Below are 20221 nucleotides of genomic sequence, written 5' to 3' on the forward strand. Positions count from 1 at the left end.
ACCAGTGTCCTAACAATTCTGCCTTTTCCTATCTCTCAAATCTGTCCTCTCCATCCCCAGAGCCACTGCCCCAGTTCACGTCTTCATCTTCTCTCTTTTGGGCTTTTGCCAGTCTCCTAATGTCCTTGCCACCAATCTCTGTCTTTCTCTCTGCCTCCAAACCATCCTCCATGCTGCAATCAGATTCTTCTAGAATTGGAATCTGCCCCCATCACTCCTCCAGTGAAACATGCCACTGATTCCCGTCCTGTTAAAATTCTAACCCCTTAGAAGGTGTTTCCTTTGTAATCTTAATTTCTTACTGGCATTTAATCAGTAATGGCTTGAACATATAAGCTGGTTTTTCCCCTTTAAAGAAAATCTTGAGAAAATGCTACTTGAAGGAAATAAATGTACCTCTAATCTGATTGTAGAGTATGGAATACTTTCAAAATGTGCATAATTTTACCCTCTAACTTGATGTTTTTCAGACAACAGGTTGTAATACATTAGTTGGGTTGTGAAATCAGTTTAGTGAATCGAGCAGATGGAAAATGTAAGTGGAGAGGTATAGTAGAATGAACTCCCATGCACCAATAATCAGCTTCAGTGATTACCAATTTACATTGTCTTAGTTTATCTATTTTCCTCCCCACTTCCTCTCATGTTATTTTGCAGCAAATCTTATACTTCATTTGTAAACTTTTTAGTATGTTAATGAGCCATATTTAAAAAATTATGAAATAGAATTTGTTATTGAATATATACTGGGTCACGAGATAAAATGTTTGAAAGCCAGTGATTTTTAAACATTGCTTTTCTTTTTTTGATGAAGATTAGCCCTGAGCTAACATCTGTTGCCAATCCTCCTCTTTTTGCTGAGGAAGACTGGCCCTGAGCTAACATCCTTGCCCATCTTCCTCTACTTTATATGTGGGATGCCTACCACAGCATGGCTTGATGAGCAGTGCCATGTCCTCACCCAGGATCCAAACCAGTGAACCCCGGGCCGCTGAAGCAGAACGTGCGCACTTAACCGCTGCACCACCGGGCTGGCACCTAAACATCTCTTTGCAAGTAAGAAATGTAGGTCCTAATGTTATGTATTCAGGTTAATAATAAAAAGATTATCTCATGGAGGGGAAGCTATGTCTTTGCAGAAAGATGCCACCTATTTTTCTTCCCCACCCCAGTAAGTGTATAGAATGTGTTCAGCTGCCCAAGTCCTAGGGGCCTCATCTCAGCCTCTCCTTTCTGTTTTCTCTGGAGTCAGAACTTGAGAGGACTGAGTTCTTTTATGGGAAGGAAAATAGAAGAGGAAAAGTAGCTGATGACACTTATTGAGGACCTACTCTGAGCCTGGCACTAAGGCTCTTAATATCTATTTCCCTGTATAATCCTCACAACTCTTAGATAGAAAACATGAGATATGGAGAGATGGAAGTGACTTGGCCAAGACCCCCCAATCTAGTAGAGACCAAGCCAGGTTCCAGCTCAGGTGCCTCGGCTCCGAGACCTGCTGTTCCACCGTACCAGGCTGCCTTTTGCTCACCTGGCCTTAAAGGAGCCCTTTGGGCCTAAGCACAAGAGAGATCGTACACAGTAACACTGGGCCCTAAGCAAGAACTGATGTTCTCAAAAGAAATACCTGATTCATTCCAGCTTCCTGGCCTTGCAGAAAGAACTCAGACCTCGGAGTCTTATAAACATGGGTCTAAATTCTGGCCTTACCATTTGCTAGCTGTGTGACTTTGGGTAAATCTTTTAACCTCCCTGGTCTTCAATGGGGATAAGTTACTTCATGGGGTTGTTGTAAAGATTAAAGATGATGCATATAAAGTTTTTATTCCTGTTATGTGGCAGATATTCACTAAGTAAGAGCTATCATGACTGTTCAAGAAGACAGAAAAGGTAATAATACCTTTTAGGAAAATGTCTATGATTTAATGAAAGGGAATAGACTTCAGTTATCTTGAGAGTTGATTGATACAGAACACTTCATCCCCCACTGATTCGGGATGAAACTATCATATAGTTGGAGGCATACATAGCACACACCCTGTATCCAGCACTATTCTGTTTCATTTGCATTAACTCACTTTGTCCTCACAGCAACCCTTGTGATAGGTGCTGTTATTATCCCCATTTTACAGATGAGAAAACTGAAGCACAGAGAGCTTAAGTAATTTGCCTCAAGATCACACAGCTATCAAGTGGTGAGACCAAGATTCTAACCCAGGCGGTCTGGCCCTAGAGCAAGGGAAAGAAGAAACCCTGCTCTGCCTTGGGCTTGTTCTGAGATCCGAGATAAGCTGTGGGAAAGTGGTTTATAAATGCCCTGTGCTTTCTAAGAGCTTGTGTGGCCGGCAGACTGGGGCTGGGGCTAAGATGGAGACTGAGTCTAGCTGCTTGGGTTGGGTCCTAGCTTTGCCACTTGACTAGCCTTTTTGATCTTGAGCAGATTGCAGATTAATCCTCTGCCTCACTTTCTCTAACTATAAAGTTGGTCTTGTAAAAGGACAAACCTGATAGGATTATTTTGAGGATAAAATTAATTGGTACATGTGAAGGGTTTAAAATAATGCCTAACATAGTTGTAAACAAATGATGGTAATGATGAGGAAGAAGATGCTGCTGATGAAGGTGAAGATGATGGTGAAAAAGGAGAAGAAGAACAGGAAACAAGCCTTGAAGTTGGGCAACCCTGGGATTGAGTCCCAGCTCCTGATTTGCTCTCAGGAACATTTCTAAACTCAAACATTTCTAAACATTTCTAAGCTCTGACTCAAACGTTCTCAAAACAGAGTTGTCCAGATTAGAGGTGGGGATAAAGACCCTCAGCACAGTGCCTGCTACTGAGTAGAAACTTGACAAATCTTAGTGTCTTCTTCATTTACTCAACACTGAGCACCTATGTTGTGTAGAAGAGGTGCTAGGCTTCGTGGAAGACACCGATGGGAGACATCCTCTGTACCTTCAGATAGAAATCTGAAGAGTGAGACTAACACGGTCATTGATGACTGATATAAGGGTTGAAAAACGTAGTGCTAAATACTGGAGAGAGACATAAAAATGTAACATCTGAAGGAGAGATTCCTCCCTTGGGAAGATACAGGAGGGCTTCCTGGGGGAAGTGGTGTTGGCTCAGAGGCTGGGAAGGACTTTAATCCCACCTGGGATTAGATTGAGCTCTGGGTTTAGAGGAGACCAGTTTGAGGCCCTGTGGTATTGATGCCTGTCAGCCCAGGAGGAACTTGGCTATCTGCAGTGCCCAGTGCTGCCAAGCTGGACAAGGCTCTGTGGGCTGAGAGGTTTGGGCCCCTGGGTGCACTGTAACTGGAATTTCCAGATCTGGAAGCTGTAGCTCTGTGGTCAGATACGCAGCATTCTCAGGCCCTTGTTGATTTGCCAGGACCATGACATGAGTGTCCAGAGAAAGAGGGAAAGTTCATGTTTTCTCTGCTGCCTATCAAGGAATAGAGAGAGAACCTGCCCAGGTGATCCTTGAGGCTTCTGCCCTCTGCTGTGCTTGGGCTTCCTGCTCCATGCCTGGCCCACCCGCAGACCACAGGCAGGCTGGGGGAAGCACCAGATGACTGTGAGACCTGGCTCCGCACGCAGCTTGCTCTCAGGGAAGTCGGTTGACCCCTCTGAACCACATAATATGGGAGTGAGTGAGTATTTAATAAGATGAAGCCAGATGAGAATTTGTTTAAAACACCTGGCTTAGAGCTTGGCACCTTCGAGAATGTCAGAATCAGTCACCATTTATTAGACACATGGTTTGTGTTGCACAAGTGCCTAGGACACAGGCCCAGCCCAAAAGGAGAGGGAAATGGCCCCTTATCCACCCTGCCCCTGCCGCGTGTTCAACCCCCATCCTCTCTTACTGAGAGAAGTCTCCAGGGATCCTTGAATCCATCCTTCATGCTGGACATGGAGTGATCCTTCTCAAATACCTCCTCAGGGCACTCCCCAGCTCCTTGTCCTTGGTGGAGCCGCCCTGGGAGGCCTGCTGGACTGCACTGCCGGGTGCTCACCTTGCTCCAGAGCCTATTCTTCCACTTGTTAGTAGTTATTTACAATAAAAATCAAAAACTCACACGACCTAAGACAAAACACGGGGTTTCAAAGAAAGCTTGTACTGGAGACGGGCTGCCTCTCTTACTCCTCTGACTGCCACCTCCCACAGGGGTCTGGGATCAGAAGTCTGTGAACAGGGTCGTGTCCCAGTGCCTTGCCTGGCCAGCAGCCTCTCCTCTTAGGCGCAGGCAGCTCTTTCCTGCCTCTCTGCTCCCCTGCTCTGTGCCCTGCTCTTGTGGCAGGCCCCAGCTGGTGACCCCATTTAGGTGCAGCCCTGGTTAGGTTCTGTACTTAAGGCAGGAGGGAAAGGCGTTGGTGACACCATTGCCCATCAGCACGGAGGAGGCTCTAGACTGGGAGTGGAGGGGCCTGGGGTGGGTCCTGGGGCGGGCACTGGCTTCTGTGTGCGCTTGGACAAATCCCTGGCCATCCTGGGCCTCGGTTTCTCCTTGTAACTAATGATGGGTTTCCCCGGCTCTGGATGGGAGTGGTCTTGCCGTGGGACCCCAGGGCGGCTCCCGGACACCGACGCCGTTGCCAGGGAGGGAGGCGCCCGCCGCGGCGAGGAGGAGTCGCCGGTCCCCCTTGCCCGCCCCGTCCAGGTGTTGCCGCCGGAGCCGCCGCTGTCGCCACGAGGGGACGCCCGCGTCCGCGTCTGGCCCGGGTCCATGGCCTTTCTCACCGCCTGGAAGGGGGCGGCCTCCAGTAAAAGAGACCGCAGGTACCGGGCGGGGGCCGGGACTCGCGGGAGGCGCGGAGGCGACCGAGGGGCTGCTGGGGAAGAGCCGACAGCAGGGACAGCTGAGGGGGCCCAGCTGGGGACAGCAGTGTGCGGGCTGCTGGCGCGTGGTCATGGCGGGAGGGCCGGGGAGGGGCGGCCCGGCCCGTCTCACCCCCACCACGTGCCCCCTGCTCGCGTGTTACGGCGTCAGCAGGGATGGGCCTGAAGGATGCGCCCCAACCCCCATCCCGGTCCTCCCGGAGCCCCGCTTCCGGTGCCACAGCCTGTGGGTCACCTGAGAGGGCAACTCAGGGGAGCTGGACCCCGGGCGGCCTGGGAGTCAGGTTTGGGCCCTGCGCCTCCTCTCGGTCAGCCACTCACGCACCTGATCCTCCCCATGAGCCTGGCCGTCCCGACCTCTAGGATGAGTTAGTATCTTGAGATGTGTTTCCAGGAGAGAGAGGATAGTCCTGACCTCTCTTCTGAGCTTTGACCCCCAATTCCTTCTTGTTTACATATTTAACCTTCACCCTGCTACCCCCTGGAGAAGGGTAATCCACTGCCCTCCCAGTGCCTCTGACTGTCCTATGAGCACCTCAAACTTGGCAAGCCCCAAATCAAACTCCACATCTTCACTCTCAAACCTGTTCCTCCTCCTGTGTCCCCATCTCAGCGAGTGGCATAGTCATCCACCCAGTTGCCCAAGCCAGGAACCTGGGAGTCATCCTGCTCACCTCACCTGCCCACCCCAGTCTCCAAGTCCTGCTGATTTTATCTCCTGGATGTCAGTCAAAGCTGTTCATTTCCCTCCGACTATTGCAACAGCCCCTAACTTTCCCAGTTTCTCCAGTCTCCCCATTCCCGTGTATCCTTCAGACTGGTCTCTCCTAAAGCACAAACCAGGCCATGTCATTTTTCTGCTTGAAAACCCTTCCGTGGCTCTCTCTTATTTAGAGGTTGAAATTCAAAGCCCTGGAGTGGGGAGTCCATGGTGTGCCCAGGCCCGTTTCCCATCACTCCCTGACCCTCACTCTGGTCCAGCAACGCCAGCTGGCCTTGTATGCTCCCACGTCCGTGCTGGGCTGCTCAGGGCTGCCTCTGCCTGGAATGCCATCCTCCGCTCCTGACATTCACCCCATAAGACTCTACTCTAGGTGACCTCTTTTAGAGAGCCTTTCTGACCCCAACCTAGAGTCTTTCAGGGCTCCAGCATCTTTGCTTCCCCCTCATGGCTCTCATTCAGTCTTTCAACAAACGTTGAGCTCTTACCCTGCTCCAGGCATTGTACTTCAGATATGGCGTTACTTCAGACACACAGATCCCTGGTCTCAGGAGCCCATGTTCTATTGGGAAAGACATACTAAACCAGTAGGCAAGTAAACAAGCGGACACCAGAAGTAGATGCTGTGTAAAGCTTAAAATAGGGCGACGTGATAGAGACTAAAATCGACCATGTCCAGAGCATTCTGGCAGTGAGGACAGCTTGCGTCAAAGCCTGAGGCGTGTCTTAGGAGCAGAACTGTGAGTGGGTGGTTGAGGATAGTGCCTGACAGTTAGGGAGCAGGCTGCCCGGCACACACAGGACCAGGAGTTTGGACTCATTGTGTGTTGGGAAGCCACTGGAGGACGTCAGGGAGGGGATCCACGTGTTTAAAGATGACCCTGCAGCCTATGGAGAAAGGATTTTCGGGACCGAGAGGCCATTTCAAACTGGGTCCCGGTCATCCTTTTCTGTCTCCCCTCTACACATGGAGAGAGGACAGGGTTCCTCTGCCCCCATGCCGCCGGAGCTCAGCACGTGGGGCTGAGAGCGCCCTTCGGTTTTCATGAGGATGTGGGGGACTGATTTCTGAGAAGTGTGAGATCCCCTGGCTGGAGGAGTGAGGAGTGGCTGTGTCCAGGTGTCCAGGTGGATTTCTTGCTTGGGGCCTGCCCTACACGTGAGAACTCGGTTGTGCTCTGTCCTCTGGGCACTGGGGAGCCTTCAGAGTTTCAAATGTGTGTGTGTTGCTGATGTCACAGTGTGGAGGGAGGCAGGGAGACCCTCGGAGAGGCTGGCATGATGATCCAGGACCTATGTGGAGTGTGGGTTAGGAGAACGGAAGGAATGGGGGGAAAGAAGCTGAGAAGGAAGAACTGAGAAGTGGTGAATGGACAAGCTGGGAGGCGAGACCCAGCATCACTAATGATGGGAGGGAGGTGAGAGACAGGGAGGAGGAAGGGGAGAAGAGGGCCTCTGGCCAAGTAGAGGCCTCCGCAGCCCTCCAGGGCCTGTGTGAGGGGATGTATGTGAGGGCCTGGACACATATGCCTTTATGCTGTAGCTGGAACTTGCTGGACACAAGTAGCCGGAGAATTTTTTACTCTCAGTTGCCCCCACAAGGTCTCACCCCTGAGGCACAAACCTAGGTCTCTGTTCTCCCAGCTCAGGACCTGTGACTTGTCCACCTCGGCCCCTCCCCCACCACACTGCCTTGTCTCCCGCAGCCCGGCCGAAGGGTGATGGGCGTAGGAGGGTGTTCGTCCTCTGCTCTGCCACTTACTCCCTGGCTCTATGACCTTGATTCAGGTACTTGATCTCTGTGAGCCTAAGTTTACCCAGCTGTAAAATAAGGGCTACTCACTAAGCCGTGGGAAGACCCACTGAAGTCACATTGGTAAAGGACCCCACAGACAGTCGCTGGGGCATATTTGGTATTCATAAATGTGAGTTCACTGGTATGAGGTAATCTTCCTTCTAAGGTATTTGCATTGAACAGAAGGAATTCTGAAAGGTTTGGGAGCCAGTGGTGGGGTTCCAGGCACTAGCTGGGAACTGTTAGAATAGGAAAATGATGCTGGTGCATTTTATGATGGGGACTGCCAGCTACTCGGCCTACAATAGGGCCCCTTCCCAGCTGTAGCAGCAGCCTCCACTCATGGCTGCTCCTGCAGGAGACAGCACCAGGAACCAAGGGGCCAGTGCAGGTGGGCAGACTGCTTTTGAGAGAGTAATTAAGTGGGAGCCAGGGGCCTCCCTGAGAAGGGAGGGGCCCCGCTGTAAAGGCTGGGCACCTGCTGGGGCTGCTGTCCCCAGAATTCTTGCTGTGCATTGAGCCTGAGCTTGAGGAGCTCTCAAATACTTTTGGGTAGCATCTTTCAAATTTGGTGACTGGAATCCTGGGTCTGGACTCAAGGCCAGTGCTGCGTCTTCACCTCTGTGATTCTCAGAGCTTGCGAAATGGGGCATTTATTACCGGACTTGTGATTTAAAACTCCAAGCTTCCACGATGTTGAAGCTGCTGATCCCAGGATTCTGATCTACCCCATTGTCGAGGGCAGCTGGGGTAGGAGAGGGCACAGTGTGGTCCCTCGGATCCTCAACCCCTGATGAGGATACCACGGAAAATTCCAAGTAACCTTTCCCCTCTTTATCAGTTCCAGAGGGATTCTGACGTGCGACATTTTCCGTCCTTTCTTGAGGTCAATGGGAAATAGATTATTTAGGTTACAATTTCAGTTCTGCCAGCATGCCAGTTCCTGATATATCTTCAAATCTGTGGCTTTAGTTGCTTGAGTTGCTTTGTCCTTCTCCTGAAAATTTCTGCCTTTTCTTTTTTGTTTGTTTCTTTTTTTTTTTTTTTTGAGGAATATTAGCCCTGAGCTAACATCTGCTGTCAATTGTCCTCTTTTTGCTGAGGAAGACTGGCCCTGAGCTAACATCCATGCCCATCTTGCTCTACTTTATATGTGGGACGCCTGCTACAGCATGGCCTGCCAAGCGGTGCCATGTCCGCACCCGGGATCCAAACCGGCGAACCCCGGACCACCGAAGCAGAACATGTGAACTTAACCACTCCGCCATCGGGCCGGCCCCTGCCCTTTCAACTCAGTTTCTCTCTGTGGTCAGCTCCACTCTCTCCAAATGCTCACTGACTTCTCCGCTCAGTGCAAGGCAGGACTGCCAGCAGCTTCCAAGCTCAAGTCCTGGGACAGTAGGACAAAGCAGTGAAAAGTACTCTGGAGCCACACAAGCTGATTTTGAATCCTGACTCTGGGACTTTCCAGCAGTGTGGGTTTCGACAGGTTGTTTAGCCTCTCTGTGACTCAGTGTCCTCGTCTGTAAAATGAGGGTAATGTTAGCACGTGCCTCACAGGGTTGTTTTGAGGATTGCATGAATTCATTTGTACAAAGCACTGAGCACAGTGCCGGACCCGTAGTCATGCCAACTGAAGTTCCTGATTATTCTGATTAGCCCTGCCAGGCCAGGCCAGGAAGGGGCATATCCATCAGCCCTCCCTTCAACCAATCACTGTGCCCTGAGAGGGCTCAAGTAAGAGGGTGCACCTCCCCTGCAGCCAGTGGGGCTGGAGAGGAGAGAAGGAGAAACAATTCTATGAGAACAAGCTGGGGTGGGGTGGGAGTGCGGCGTAGTTGTGGCCACTGAGCTGGCCTGAAAATAAAGCCGTAGTTTCAGGAAGCGCCCCAATGATTTGCTTGGAGCGTCCCTGCCCATCGTCTCAGAGCCTTCCAGCTTGTTGTTGACACCCTGGGAGCTGGAAACGAGTCCCTCGTTGCCCCCTCTGGTGGCCTGTGCCACCCACCCCCCTCCTGTGATTGTAGCCTTGCCAGCCCCAGCCCCATTCTCTCCCTGACGGTCAGCCCCAGCCTGGCCTGGAGGGGGTCTGGGGGAGTAGTCCCTCAGGCACTTTGCTGCTCTATCACACTATCCCAAGGGTGGGACAGATCCTTCCACTAACTCCTCACTGCTTGACTAGGACCAGGCTTTCACCTTTAAGAGCATCTTCCCTTAGGAAGCAGGGAACGAGCAACAGAAGGTTTTTATGATTCTGTGGCCCCTCTCCAAGCCCCTCGGCCATCCTGGAGGGAGCCTTCCTGCAGAACTTCCACTTTTGGGAGGGCCTAAGTTGTGTCTTCCAGCATCTTCCATCCTGGGAGAGAAGAGGAAATTTCTTGCTTAACCCAAGACAATCAAGACTTGCTTTCCTTTCCCAAGATCAGACCTTTCCCAGCTGAATGGCAGTGCAGATATCTACTGCTTTCAAGGTCCGGCCCGGTGGTGTGGTGGTGAAGTTCGCACCCTCCGCTTCAGTAGCCCGGGGTTTGCAGGTTCGGATTAGGGGCGTGGACCTAGCACTGCTCGTCAAGCCACGCTGTGGCGGCCCACATAAAATAGAGGAAGATTAGCACAGATGTTAGCTCAGTGACAGTCTTCCTCGAGTAGATAGAGGAAGCTTGGCAACAGATGTTAGCTTAGCACCAATCTTCCTCACAAAATTTTTTTTAAAAATTACAGCTTTATTAGAAATTACAGCTTTAAGGTAAAATCCCTCTCCCAACCTACTATGTGACCAATTATATTGTAACCAGGACAATTATATTAGGACTTATGACAGTGGGTGGGACATCAGGCATCCCATCCAGGTAGACCTGGGTCAGACACTCCATTCCTTTTTTTTTTTTTTAAGGAAGATTAGCCCTGAGCTAACTGCTGCCAGTCCTCCTCTTTTTGCTGAGGAAGACTGGCCCTGAGCTAACATCCGTGCCCATCTTCCTCTACTTTCTATGTGGGAGGCCTACCACAGCATGGCGTGCCAAGCAGTGCCATGTCCACACCCGGGATCTGAACCGGTGAACCCCTGGCCACCGAAGCAGAGTGTGTGAGCTTAACCTCTGTGCCACCGGGCCGGCTCCGCCACTCCATTCCTTTTAACTCCCTTTTTTGCCGGTGGGATGCAGTCTGTCCCTGCTTGTTCCCTCCCCCAGCCTTAGGTGTTTCCCTTCTCCCTCGCAGAGTCAGCTCTGGCACGCAGCCACCCCCTGAAAGAATTCATCTCTAGCTAAGTAACACCGTGCCCCAGATAGAGCGTCTGAGTCTCACATTGAAGGTAACTCTGCTGCCTTCCTAAGAAAATGGGGGGAGAGGGGACTTCCTTTACACCTAGGTGACTGAAGGGCACACCCAAGACTGTCCCTGAGCACAGGACAGGCCAGTCAAAGGGAGATGACATCTCCACAGGCTCAGTGCACAGCACTGCACTCAAATTGTCACCTTTCTCCTCCTTCCCTTGCCACTGCTCCCTCCAGCCCCAGCTCCTCTCCTGGACACCCTCTGAACTGGGCCCTGCTTCCAGAAAGCCCCCATCCCCTGCCACCCTGCTGCCTCAGTCATCTGTAATAACAGCGAGATCTGCCCTGGACTGTGCCCGGACCTGATGTGCATCGTCACCTTCCATCCAGTGCCCCTGATCAGGGAGGCCCTGTTGTCTCCAGTTCTAACAGATGAGGAAAGTGAGGTCTCCTCGTGCTTTCTCCAATGCATAGACATTAGGATTTTCTTTTTAGTACTAATTTTGTATTCTACTTTTTAAATATATTCCCACCTTCTAGAAAAATCATTCCTGCAAATAACATTTATTGAGCACCTACTATGTGCCAGGCACTGTTCTGGGCACTGGGGATATATTAGAGAACAAAACTGGGGGGAAAAAAATCCCTGTCCTTGTGGAGTTTAGAATTTAATGGGGAGAGACAGAGAAGAAATGAATAAGCAAAATATACAGGATGTCAGATAACAAGCGCTATGGAAAAAATAATGCAGGGCAAAGGAATTGGGAGTACGAGGGTGAGGGTTCCATTATAAATAGAATAATCAGGGAAGGCTTCATGGAGAAGGTGACATTTGAACTGAGGCCTGCAGGAGGTGAGGGAGTCATCAGGTGAATATCTGCAGGCAGAGCATCCTAGGCAGAGGGAATAGCAAGTGCAAAGGGCATATTTGGGTGCGTGCCTGGCATATTTGGAGAACGACAAGGAGACCCATGTGACTGAGTGAGAGAGAGAGTAAAAGGAGATGGTATCAGAGAGATAAGGGGTGCAGGTCACGCAGGGCCTCGTGGGCATGAGAAGATATTAGCATTATACTGAGCAACATGGGGAGCCAGGGTTTTGAACAGAAGAGTGACATGATCTGACCAAATGGGTCTGACACTGCATGGAGAACAGACAATCAGGGGACAGGGGTAGGAGCAGAGATGCTAGTTAGGAGACAATGGAGCAATCCAGGCAAATAAATTCTTTATTAACACAAGGTAACTATCTGCAGAATAGTTCACCCTGCAAATTCACTATCATTCTTTGAACTAATTCCTTGTTGATGGGCATTTAGGTTATTTCCAGCTCTGTCTTTATTATAGAAAACACTATGATGAACATCCTTATATCACAAATCTTTGTTTGTGTCTGTGGTTCTTTCTTTTTTTTATTTCACTTGAGGAAGATTCACCCTGAGCTAACATCTGTGCCAATCTTCCTCTATTTTGTATGTGGGTCACCACCACAGCATGGCCACCAATGAGTGGTGTAGGTCTGCACCTGGGAACTGAACCTGGGCCATTGAAGCAGAGTGCACCGAACTTTGTGGTTCTTTCTTTCTTTTGTTTTTTTTTTTTTTTTTTGAGGAAGATCAGCCCTGAGCTAACTACTGCCAATCCTCCTCTTTTTGCTGAGGAACACTGGCCCTGAGCTAACATCCATGCCCATCTTCCTCTATTTGATACGTGGGACGCCTACCACAGCATGGCTTTTGCCAAGCGGTGCCATGTCCACACCTGGGATCTGAACTGGCGAACCCCAGGCCGCTGAGAAGCAGAATATGCAAACTTAACCGCTGCTGTGGTTATTTCTTAAGACACGTTTGCTGCCCAGGTGTTACTGGGTCATCTTTCTAAAGCTGTTGGTCTGTAATTCCAGTGGCCCTTCAGAAGGAGGATGCCACTTTCTATCCCTACTAGCAGTGCCCAAGGTAGCATGTTTGCCCTGAGGTATGTAGTAGGTGTCCAGTGAATGCTGCTGTCCCTGTGGTCCTGGCCAGATCTGGGTGCACATCTTAGGGGAAATCTCTCTTCTCTGGATGGCCATGAATGGTTCCAAAGCCTTTCAGGTCCATTTTGCTTATTTAATCCTCGCAACAATCCCGTTGTCCCTGCAGTATAGGTGAGGAAACTAAAGCTCAAAGAATAACAATAAGGCCCTGTTCCAAGTGCTTTGTGTATATTGCCTCGTTTAATCCTTGCAACAACCCGGTGAGGTTGGTGCCATCATGATCCCCATTTCAGAGATGAAGTCGCTGGTCCAGGGTGTCAGCTGGGGTGGGCAGGTCAAACCTGCTCTCTGAACCACTCCCTGCCCTGCCTCAAGCTGGTCGGGTGACTTGCTTGGTGCTACACAGCCAGGATGTAGTGGGGCCAGGAGTCCAGCAGGTCTTCCTGGCTCTGCAGCCCAAGTTCTAACCTCCAACAGGATGCCTTTCAATGCCAGAAACCCCTCATTAGGGCTCTGCCTCTTCTTTCAATCAGAACTGTTCTCGGTCCCTCGTGCCTGACGAGGGGTCCTCCTTAGACCCTCCCTTGGCAGCTCCTGGAGACCAGACTTTGTGGAAGAGTTCAGATCCCAGAACTGAGACCATCCGAGCAGGCAGGGCCCTTGAGCTCCTAGTCCACCCTTCTCTCTCCTTTATATTTGGTGGGAAGAGGGAACCTAAGGGGTCAGAGTCGGGCAGAAACTTGCCAAGGTCACACGGCAAGCGGGAGTCAGGGTCCACGGGGAGGGAGGAGGCTCGGCCAACGAGTAGGCCTAGGTCCTCCCTAAGGGCTCCTCCCCGGGGAATATTTAAGAACTGTGACTGTCGCAGTCAGTCCTCCTCCTCCTCAAGTGCCCTTTGTTGATGGGCCTGTTTACTTGTAAATTATTAACCAGCCCAAGCCTGTAACCTGCTGGGTGGGGCTCACTCTCTTTAAGAAACCCCAATTCACAGTCACCAGCTCAGCTGCGTTGGGAGGGCTCTGAAGGGGAATTCTAGGCTGGTAGACATGATGAGGTGGGGGTGGGAGTGGGGCCATTTCATGTCGGGGAAAGGCCAGCAGGAAGGGACTGAGAAGGGAGCTGAGATAGGGGAAGGGGACCAGGGGTCACCTGAGTAATGCTCAGTGAACCTCGATGCATCCCTGAGAGGTTGGCACCATTACCCCAGGTTACAGAAGAGAAGACCAGGGTTGAGAGAGGGAGAGGCAAGGCTGACTTCACAGGTTAAGCTCTTTCTGCCACAACGGCATCACTTTTCACATGCTCACACCCCCATTTCTATACCTGCTCCCCCCATTTCCACACACTTTCCCTACAGGATAGAGTTGAGACCTGGGTTCAGGCTGTGGCTGGACCTGAGTCCAAGTCACACTCGGTCCAAGCCTCAATGTTCTCCTCTGTATGATGGCAGATGAAACTACTACAGAGCTTTCTGGAGCATTCTGAGGAGGTTTCATTAAGCAGATATTTATTGAGGGGCTTCTTAAGCTGAGAGGTGGTGTAGGTGAGAGCGGTCCCTGGAGGTCCTCAGGCCATTGAGAAGTGCTCCAGCCCAGCAATTTGTTCTTGCAAGTTGGGGAGAAAATGAAGGAGGAAAGCAGGCCTGGCATCTGCCAGGCACAAAGCACCAGGAAACAGGTCCCCCAGCAGGGGAGGAAGGGGCCCAGGACTCAGGATGCTCTCCTGGTCTCCAGGGCTCGGTAATCAGCTGGTGGTGGGGAGGGGCGGGTGACCTGAGCAGGGTCATCTCCGGTGGGAGGAAATAATGGTGACTCGCAGACTCGCCAGGGTTGGGGCTGGGCCAGAGCTGCTGGGGGCCAGGAAATGCCCAGGTGGACCCCTCCTGAGGGGTGGGCCACTCTGAGGCTCGGACCCAGCAGGTGAGTGGCCCAGCTCTTGTGGTGTGGGGAGAGCTCCAGCGCAGAAAGCAGCTCGGCTGCGTATCTTGCCTGCCGAGCCTCAGCTGTCATCTGTAAAAGGGGGAGAGGAACAGCAGTGCCTCACCACCACCGCCACCAGAGCACCCACATGGCTCTGTGCCACCCGCCAGGCATTCTTCTGGGCACCTTACAGACATGAATTCTTAATCCTCACAACGACCCCTTGGAGCAGGCTGCATTAACATGTTACTCATGAGGAAACTGAGGCTCAGAGCAGTGGCTAAAAGTGAGCAGTGAATGAGATAATCCATGTTATATGTGTAACATGTGTGGCACGTAATAAGCATTGGATGAATGAACATCAGTCGTTATTATAATCATTATGTCAGAGGGAAATTGTAAAGTGCTGGGCCCGCTGTTGGTGTTTGACACAGATGTGTCTGACCCTCCAGGAGCTCCCAGTCTGGTGGCAGAGCCAGTCACATACAAACCTCCCTCCACCATCACCACACACGGATGCTATCAGCCAGGGTGATTAGGGTAGGTCAGAAGGGGTTAGGGCAGTGTGTGCCCAGGAGGCTCCTGACCCAGCCAGGGCAGGAGAGCTTCCTGGAAGAGGCAGCATCTGAACTGAAACCTATAGGGTGACTAGAAGTTTTAGCATATGGCAGGGTTTTTTTTGTTTATTTGTTTTTTTGAGGAAGATTAGCCCTGAGCTAACATCTGCTGCCAATCCTCCTCTTTTTGCTGAGGAAGACTGGCCTTGAGCTAATATCCATGCCCACCTTCCTCTACTTTTTTTTTATATGTGGGATGCCTGCCACAACATGGCTTGACAAGTGGTGCCATGTCCGCACCCGGGATCCAAACTGGCGAACCCCAGGCCACCGAAGCAGAATGTGTGAACTTAACCCCTGCGCGACTGGGCCAGCCCCTGGCAGGTTCTTAATAAATGTTGGCTGAGTGTGGTCAATATTTACCTTGAAGCTAATGTAGAACCCCCTCCCAAGGCTCTGGGAGGACCCTGGCAATCTTATATTAGTAAAATTGTATTTTGTTTTTTTAAAAGAAGGCTTTCAGGGCCAGCCCTGGTGGCCTGGTAAAGTTCACTGCACTCTGCTTTGGTGGCCCAGGTTCAGTTCCTGGGCACAGACCTACACCACTTGTCTGTCAGTGGCCATGCTGTGACCACAGCTCACATACAGAACAGAGGAAGATTGGCAGCAGATGTTAGCTCAGGGCAAATCTTCCTCAACAAAAGAATTTAGAAAAGTAAAAAAAGTGAAAGAAGCCTTCTGGGGCCGGCTCTGTGGCGCAGCAGTTAAGTTCACACGTTCTGCTTCCACGGCCCAGGGTTCGCTGGTTTGGATCCCAGGTGTGGACATGGCACTGCTCATCAAGCCTGCTGTGGCAGGCATCCCACATGTAAAGTAGAGGAAGACGGGCACGGATGTTCGCTCAGGGCCAGTCTTCCTCAGCAAAAAGAGGAGGATTGGCAGCAGATGTTAGCTAGGGCTGATCTTCCTTGGGAAAAAAAAAAAGAAGCCTTCTAATTATAAGCTTCTGAATAATAAGTGACAAGGGAGAAAGGTGCGTTCCAGGGAGAGGGAACAGTGTGTGCAGAGGCCTAGAGATCTGAACATGCATGGCAAGTGTTAGGGCTCCCCAACCTCATCACCCAGGCTCCTCTTTACACACATTGCGGGTCTTGCCAGCATCACAAACTCCAGCTGTCATCAGTGTGCCTTTGGGCGTCCCCATGCTCTCATCCATGCTGTTCTCCCATCTGGTACACCCTTTCCCTACTTCATTGTGTATAAATAATATAAACTTCAAGGCTCAGCTCTGTGCCCACCTTCTCCAGGCTACATAGCGCTCCTCCAGCCTATGTAGCTCTCCCCCTTATCTGGATTCTTATGGCTGATGGTGGATGTCTTCATAGCCAGGCCCTTATAGTTAATGATCTTTTCCATGCCTTTGTCTGAGAATCCCAGAGGTGGGATGATTCTTGAAAGTGAGCATCTGGCCTCTGCCCACATATGGGTAAGATTAAGAACTCACTACCTTTCCAGGCAGCCTGTTTAGATTTAAACAGTAATCCCCTAAGCGTCACCCCTCCCACCAGGCCCAGTCTCCCTGGCTCTCTCGGGACTTGGTTGGAGCCCTCTTCCCACCATGGCTGCTTCTGCAGGCTCCTCCTCTTCCCTCTTCTGACGTCCTGGGGCTCAAGGCTGATCCAGGGGCGCTGGAGTCCCACCTCCTTCTGTCCCCTGCCTTTGTGAAGGGACAGCTCTAATGGCAGCCACGTGCTCTGATGAGTCACGGCTCAGAGCATCTGGGGCCTAGAGGTGGCGGCTGGTTAACTCCTCGTGGGCCAGAGGCTCTTTCTGCCAGAGGACCAGGTTGGCTTCCGCCCTGGCCCTAGACACGTACCGCAAGGCAGTGCGCCCAGTGGATAACTGAGTGTCATAGGTGACCCCCATATAGGCACCGTGGATTCAGGGGAAAGGGGACCCAGGGGCCAGAGGCAAGAGTGTGCACTGCGGAGTCAGGAGAGCTGGGTTCCAATCGCAACTTGACATTTGTTAGGTGAGTGGCCATGACCAGGTCACATGAACTCTGCGCTTGTTTCCCCGTCTGTAAAACGGCAGTGATGGGGATTATTTGAGAAGGCGAGTGTGGACTGCTGGCCAGCAGAGTGCTAAACCGCATTCTTTCCCGCCCTCTGGGGGCCTGCAAACGCCCGCGGCCGGGATGGAAATCCAAGCCCGAGCCTGGAGGCCGCGCCTGTCTGCACGGACGCCCCTCGCCAGCGCGGCCGGACGGTGGAGGGCGCTGTGGGGGCGGGGAGAGCGACGGGCGGCAGACCTCAGGTCTCGGACGGGAACTTTCTGCCTCCAAATAGGTGGGGCTGCGCGCGGCAGGAGCGGGCTCCGGGAGCCGGGGGCTGCGCGCAGAGGGGCTCAGGCCGGCCCGCAGACCTCGGGCGCCGGGCCCTTACCTGTCGGAGCCGGGGATGGGGCGCATTCCGCCCAGGCCCCGCTGGGCCCGAGGCCCCGGGCGGCGGCGTGGCCCCACTGCGCGGGCGGGCAGACCGAGGCCCGGCCCGGCCCCGCCGCCTTCCCCGCCCCCGGCGCGCCCCTCCCCGGCCGCCGCGTCCGCACCGCGCCCGGCTCGGGGTTCGGCGCAGCACCTGGGCCACGGCGGCGTCCGGCGGGCGCGCCGCCCTCCCCATGACCACGGCCGGCGCCCCGGGCTCTCTGCCCGCGGGGTAAGTGCGCGGCGGCCCCGGGGGCGCGGGCGGCGGGCCGGGGCGGCTGGGGGCTGGGGCCGGGCCTCCCGCCGCCCGCCCGCGGCCGCACTGCGGCGCCCGGCCCCCCGCCCGACCTCCGGGGCCGCCGCCTGGGCGCGGGGGGCTGCAGAAAGGAGGAGCAGAGGGGAGGCGCCGGGGCCCGGGTCGGTCACTCCCCTTTGGTCCCAACTTTCTCCCGAAGCCGGAGGTACAGCCACGTTCAGAGCCGCCGTCCTCCTCGTGGCGTTTACACCTGTGGGTGGGCTCTGTGATCCCCTCCATTACGGACGAGGAAACTGAGGCATAGCTCTTAACTGACCGGTCTTCGGTCACCCAGGAGGTGAGAGGTGGGCTTGGTGTTAGAACCCAGCTCCGTCTGATGCCGGGGTCCACACCCGCAGGCCACACTGCCTCGTCTTCAGGGTTATTTGGAGGAGTTAAAAGGCGAAGATATGAACCGACCGGCCCCTTGGGCGCAGCAGGAACCGGGGTAGTAAAAGTGGGTGTTGTCACTCCCAACAAGGCTTTCCTGCCCCACCCCCACCCCCACTGAGGGACCCTGTGGGACCCCTACCCTGCCCCTGCAGCGGCGACAGCTGCCAACTGCTGGGAGACGTGGCGACTCTGCCTTTCCTGGGCCCCAGTGGGAAGGGGGTGGCTGCTGGGAACCCCGGCTGTTGGGAACCCCCCGCTGCGGGGAGGTTGCTGGGTGGAGATCCGGCCCAGGTGAGGTGGGGGTGCCCGCCTTATCTGGAGCCTCATCACCAGGGTCAATATTTGCCAAGGGCCTCAGGGCTAACACATGACCAGGGAGGTAACCAGGCTGGTGCCAGCTGTCAGCTGGAGGCCTCTACAGGGCCTGTGCGCGCCCCAGGCTGAGGGCTTGGAAGTGGGCTGGCTGGTGGACCCTGGCCTGGGGGAGGGCTGCCTGGTGAGTCTTGTCTTGAAGGATTGTGTTGTCTGATTTTGGCCAAATCCTTTATCCTCCCCAGACTTCTGATCCCTCCTTTGGAAAACACGGAAACTGAGCTGGCTGCTCCCTTCCTGCCCTGGGCTGCATTTGTAAATCTGGAGCCTGGTTAGGTCCCTTCTCCCCAGCCTTGATGAGCACCACCCCATTTGGCCCAGAAAAGTGGTTTCCAGGAGAGAAGGCAGGCGTGGAGCAGGACACCTATCAAAGAATCCTGAACTCCCACGTTCATCCCTCTTCCTGGCACACTCACCTCCCTGCCTGCGTCCCCTCTGCAACTCTGGGCTCCTGTGGCCTCTCCAGCTCGCTCTTGTAGCGCTGGCAGCTCTCCCTCGTACTGAACCATTCCTGGCCCCCTGCATGCCCTCCAGGTCCCATTCTTCTTTGAAGCCGCTCAGGTCCATTTGCCCCTGCCCCTGGTCGGTGCCACCCTGGTGGGGTCTGAGCAGAGCAGGGCAAAGCAATTCCACCTTTGCCATAGCCCCTCATTCAGTCACTCAGCTTTCCTGAGGCTTGCTCTGGGCCCAAACGCTGTGTATGAGAGTCAGCGGTGAACAAACCAAGCTTTAAATCTCCACCCCTTTAAAAATTATGAAATATCTTAAACCTTCAGGAAAATACAGCAAATAATGAAATGAACTCCATGCTCTCGCCACCCAGCATTTTCAGATATTAACATTGTGCTCCATTTATTTCATATTCTTCTTTTTAAGAAATAAACCATGGCAGAGACCACTGAAGCCCCTGTCGGCCCCTCTCCAGAGATAATTGCCGTCCTGAAGTTTTGGTGTTATCATTTCTCTGTTTTTATTCTTTTGCTAAAAAATAGTTTGTTCTTTACAATTTTTATGTAAGTGGAGTCATACAGCATGAATCATCCTCCAGTTTGCTTTCTCGCGCTCAGCTTCAGGTTTCTGACATGTAGCCTTCTTGATCCTTTAGCTCTGGTCCCCACTCGCCCTGATGTGTGATAGACCACCCGATGTAGAGACATCCAGTTATTTCTTTATCCAGCTTTCTTGATGGACACTGAGGTGGTTCCCAGTGTCTTGCTATTCAAACAGTGAATATTCTCTACAGCTGTCCTTTGCACATGCGTGAGGGTCTTCTAGGTTCCCCGTAGGAGTGGCTCCTGGGTCACAGGATAGGTGCGCTCAATCTTTTCAACTTACTTAGTTTCATTATAAAAGCTGTGCTGCTCCCTAGAAGAAATGATGGAATATATCATCTTAGAAAAAAAATAACAATCACTACCATTTCCTGAGTACTTCTGATTGCACTTTACGTTGTCTCAGTTATTCTTCACAACAACCCTGGGAGGTAGGCACTGTCATTCCCATTTTGTTGACGAGCAAGTTGAGGCTCATAGAGGTTAAAGAATCTCCCCAAGTTTCTCCAGGAAGTAATTGCTGAGCTGCAGCTTGAGTCCAGG

At 52.6% G+C, this 20221-nt stretch overlaps 1 protein-coding gene and 1 long non-coding RNA gene across 11 annotated transcripts in view; one reads left to right on the forward strand and one right to left on the reverse strand.

The window, feature by feature from the left end:
* Positions 1-4600: 4600 nt before the first annotated feature.
* The window catches only part of TTC39A (tetratricopeptide repeat domain 39A), a 52227-nt gene continuing 36606 nt past the window's right edge, over positions 4601-20221 (forward strand). For 2 of the 9 annotated variants that reach the window (XR_011436354.1, XM_070260006.1), the window contains exon 1: positions 17639-17798. Coding sequence is in view for 4 of the 9 variants with exons in the window: in XM_070260006.1 (XP_070116107.1) it covers positions 17761-17798 (38 nt within the window). In the remaining 5 variants the exon portion in view is untranslated. Of the gene's footprint in view, positions 4784-16792; positions 17433-17465; positions 17799-18156; positions 18319-18659; positions 18751-20221 lie in introns of those variants that run through there. The other 7 variants (XM_023630091.2, XM_023630114.2, XM_023630100.2 and 4 more) reach the window with 7 other exon arrangements.
* Positions 14099-19333, reverse strand: LOC138923145 (uncharacterized). Of its 2 annotated transcripts, none has more exons than XR_011436355.1 (2): positions 19043-19333; positions 14099-14617 (listed from the first exon to the last, which is right to left on the reverse strand). It is a non-coding gene; the product is annotated as an uncharacterized lncRNA (long non-coding RNA). The 2 variants fall into 2 exon arrangements; XR_011436356.1 differs by lacking the exon at positions 19043-19333 and adding an exon at positions 16702-16821.

This window comes from Equus caballus, chromosome 2, assembly GCF_041296265.1.
Source record: "Equus caballus isolate H_3958 breed thoroughbred chromosome 2, TB-T2T, whole genome shotgun sequence".
Classification (NCBI taxonomy): domain Eukaryota; kingdom Metazoa; phylum Chordata; class Mammalia; order Perissodactyla; family Equidae; genus Equus; species Equus caballus.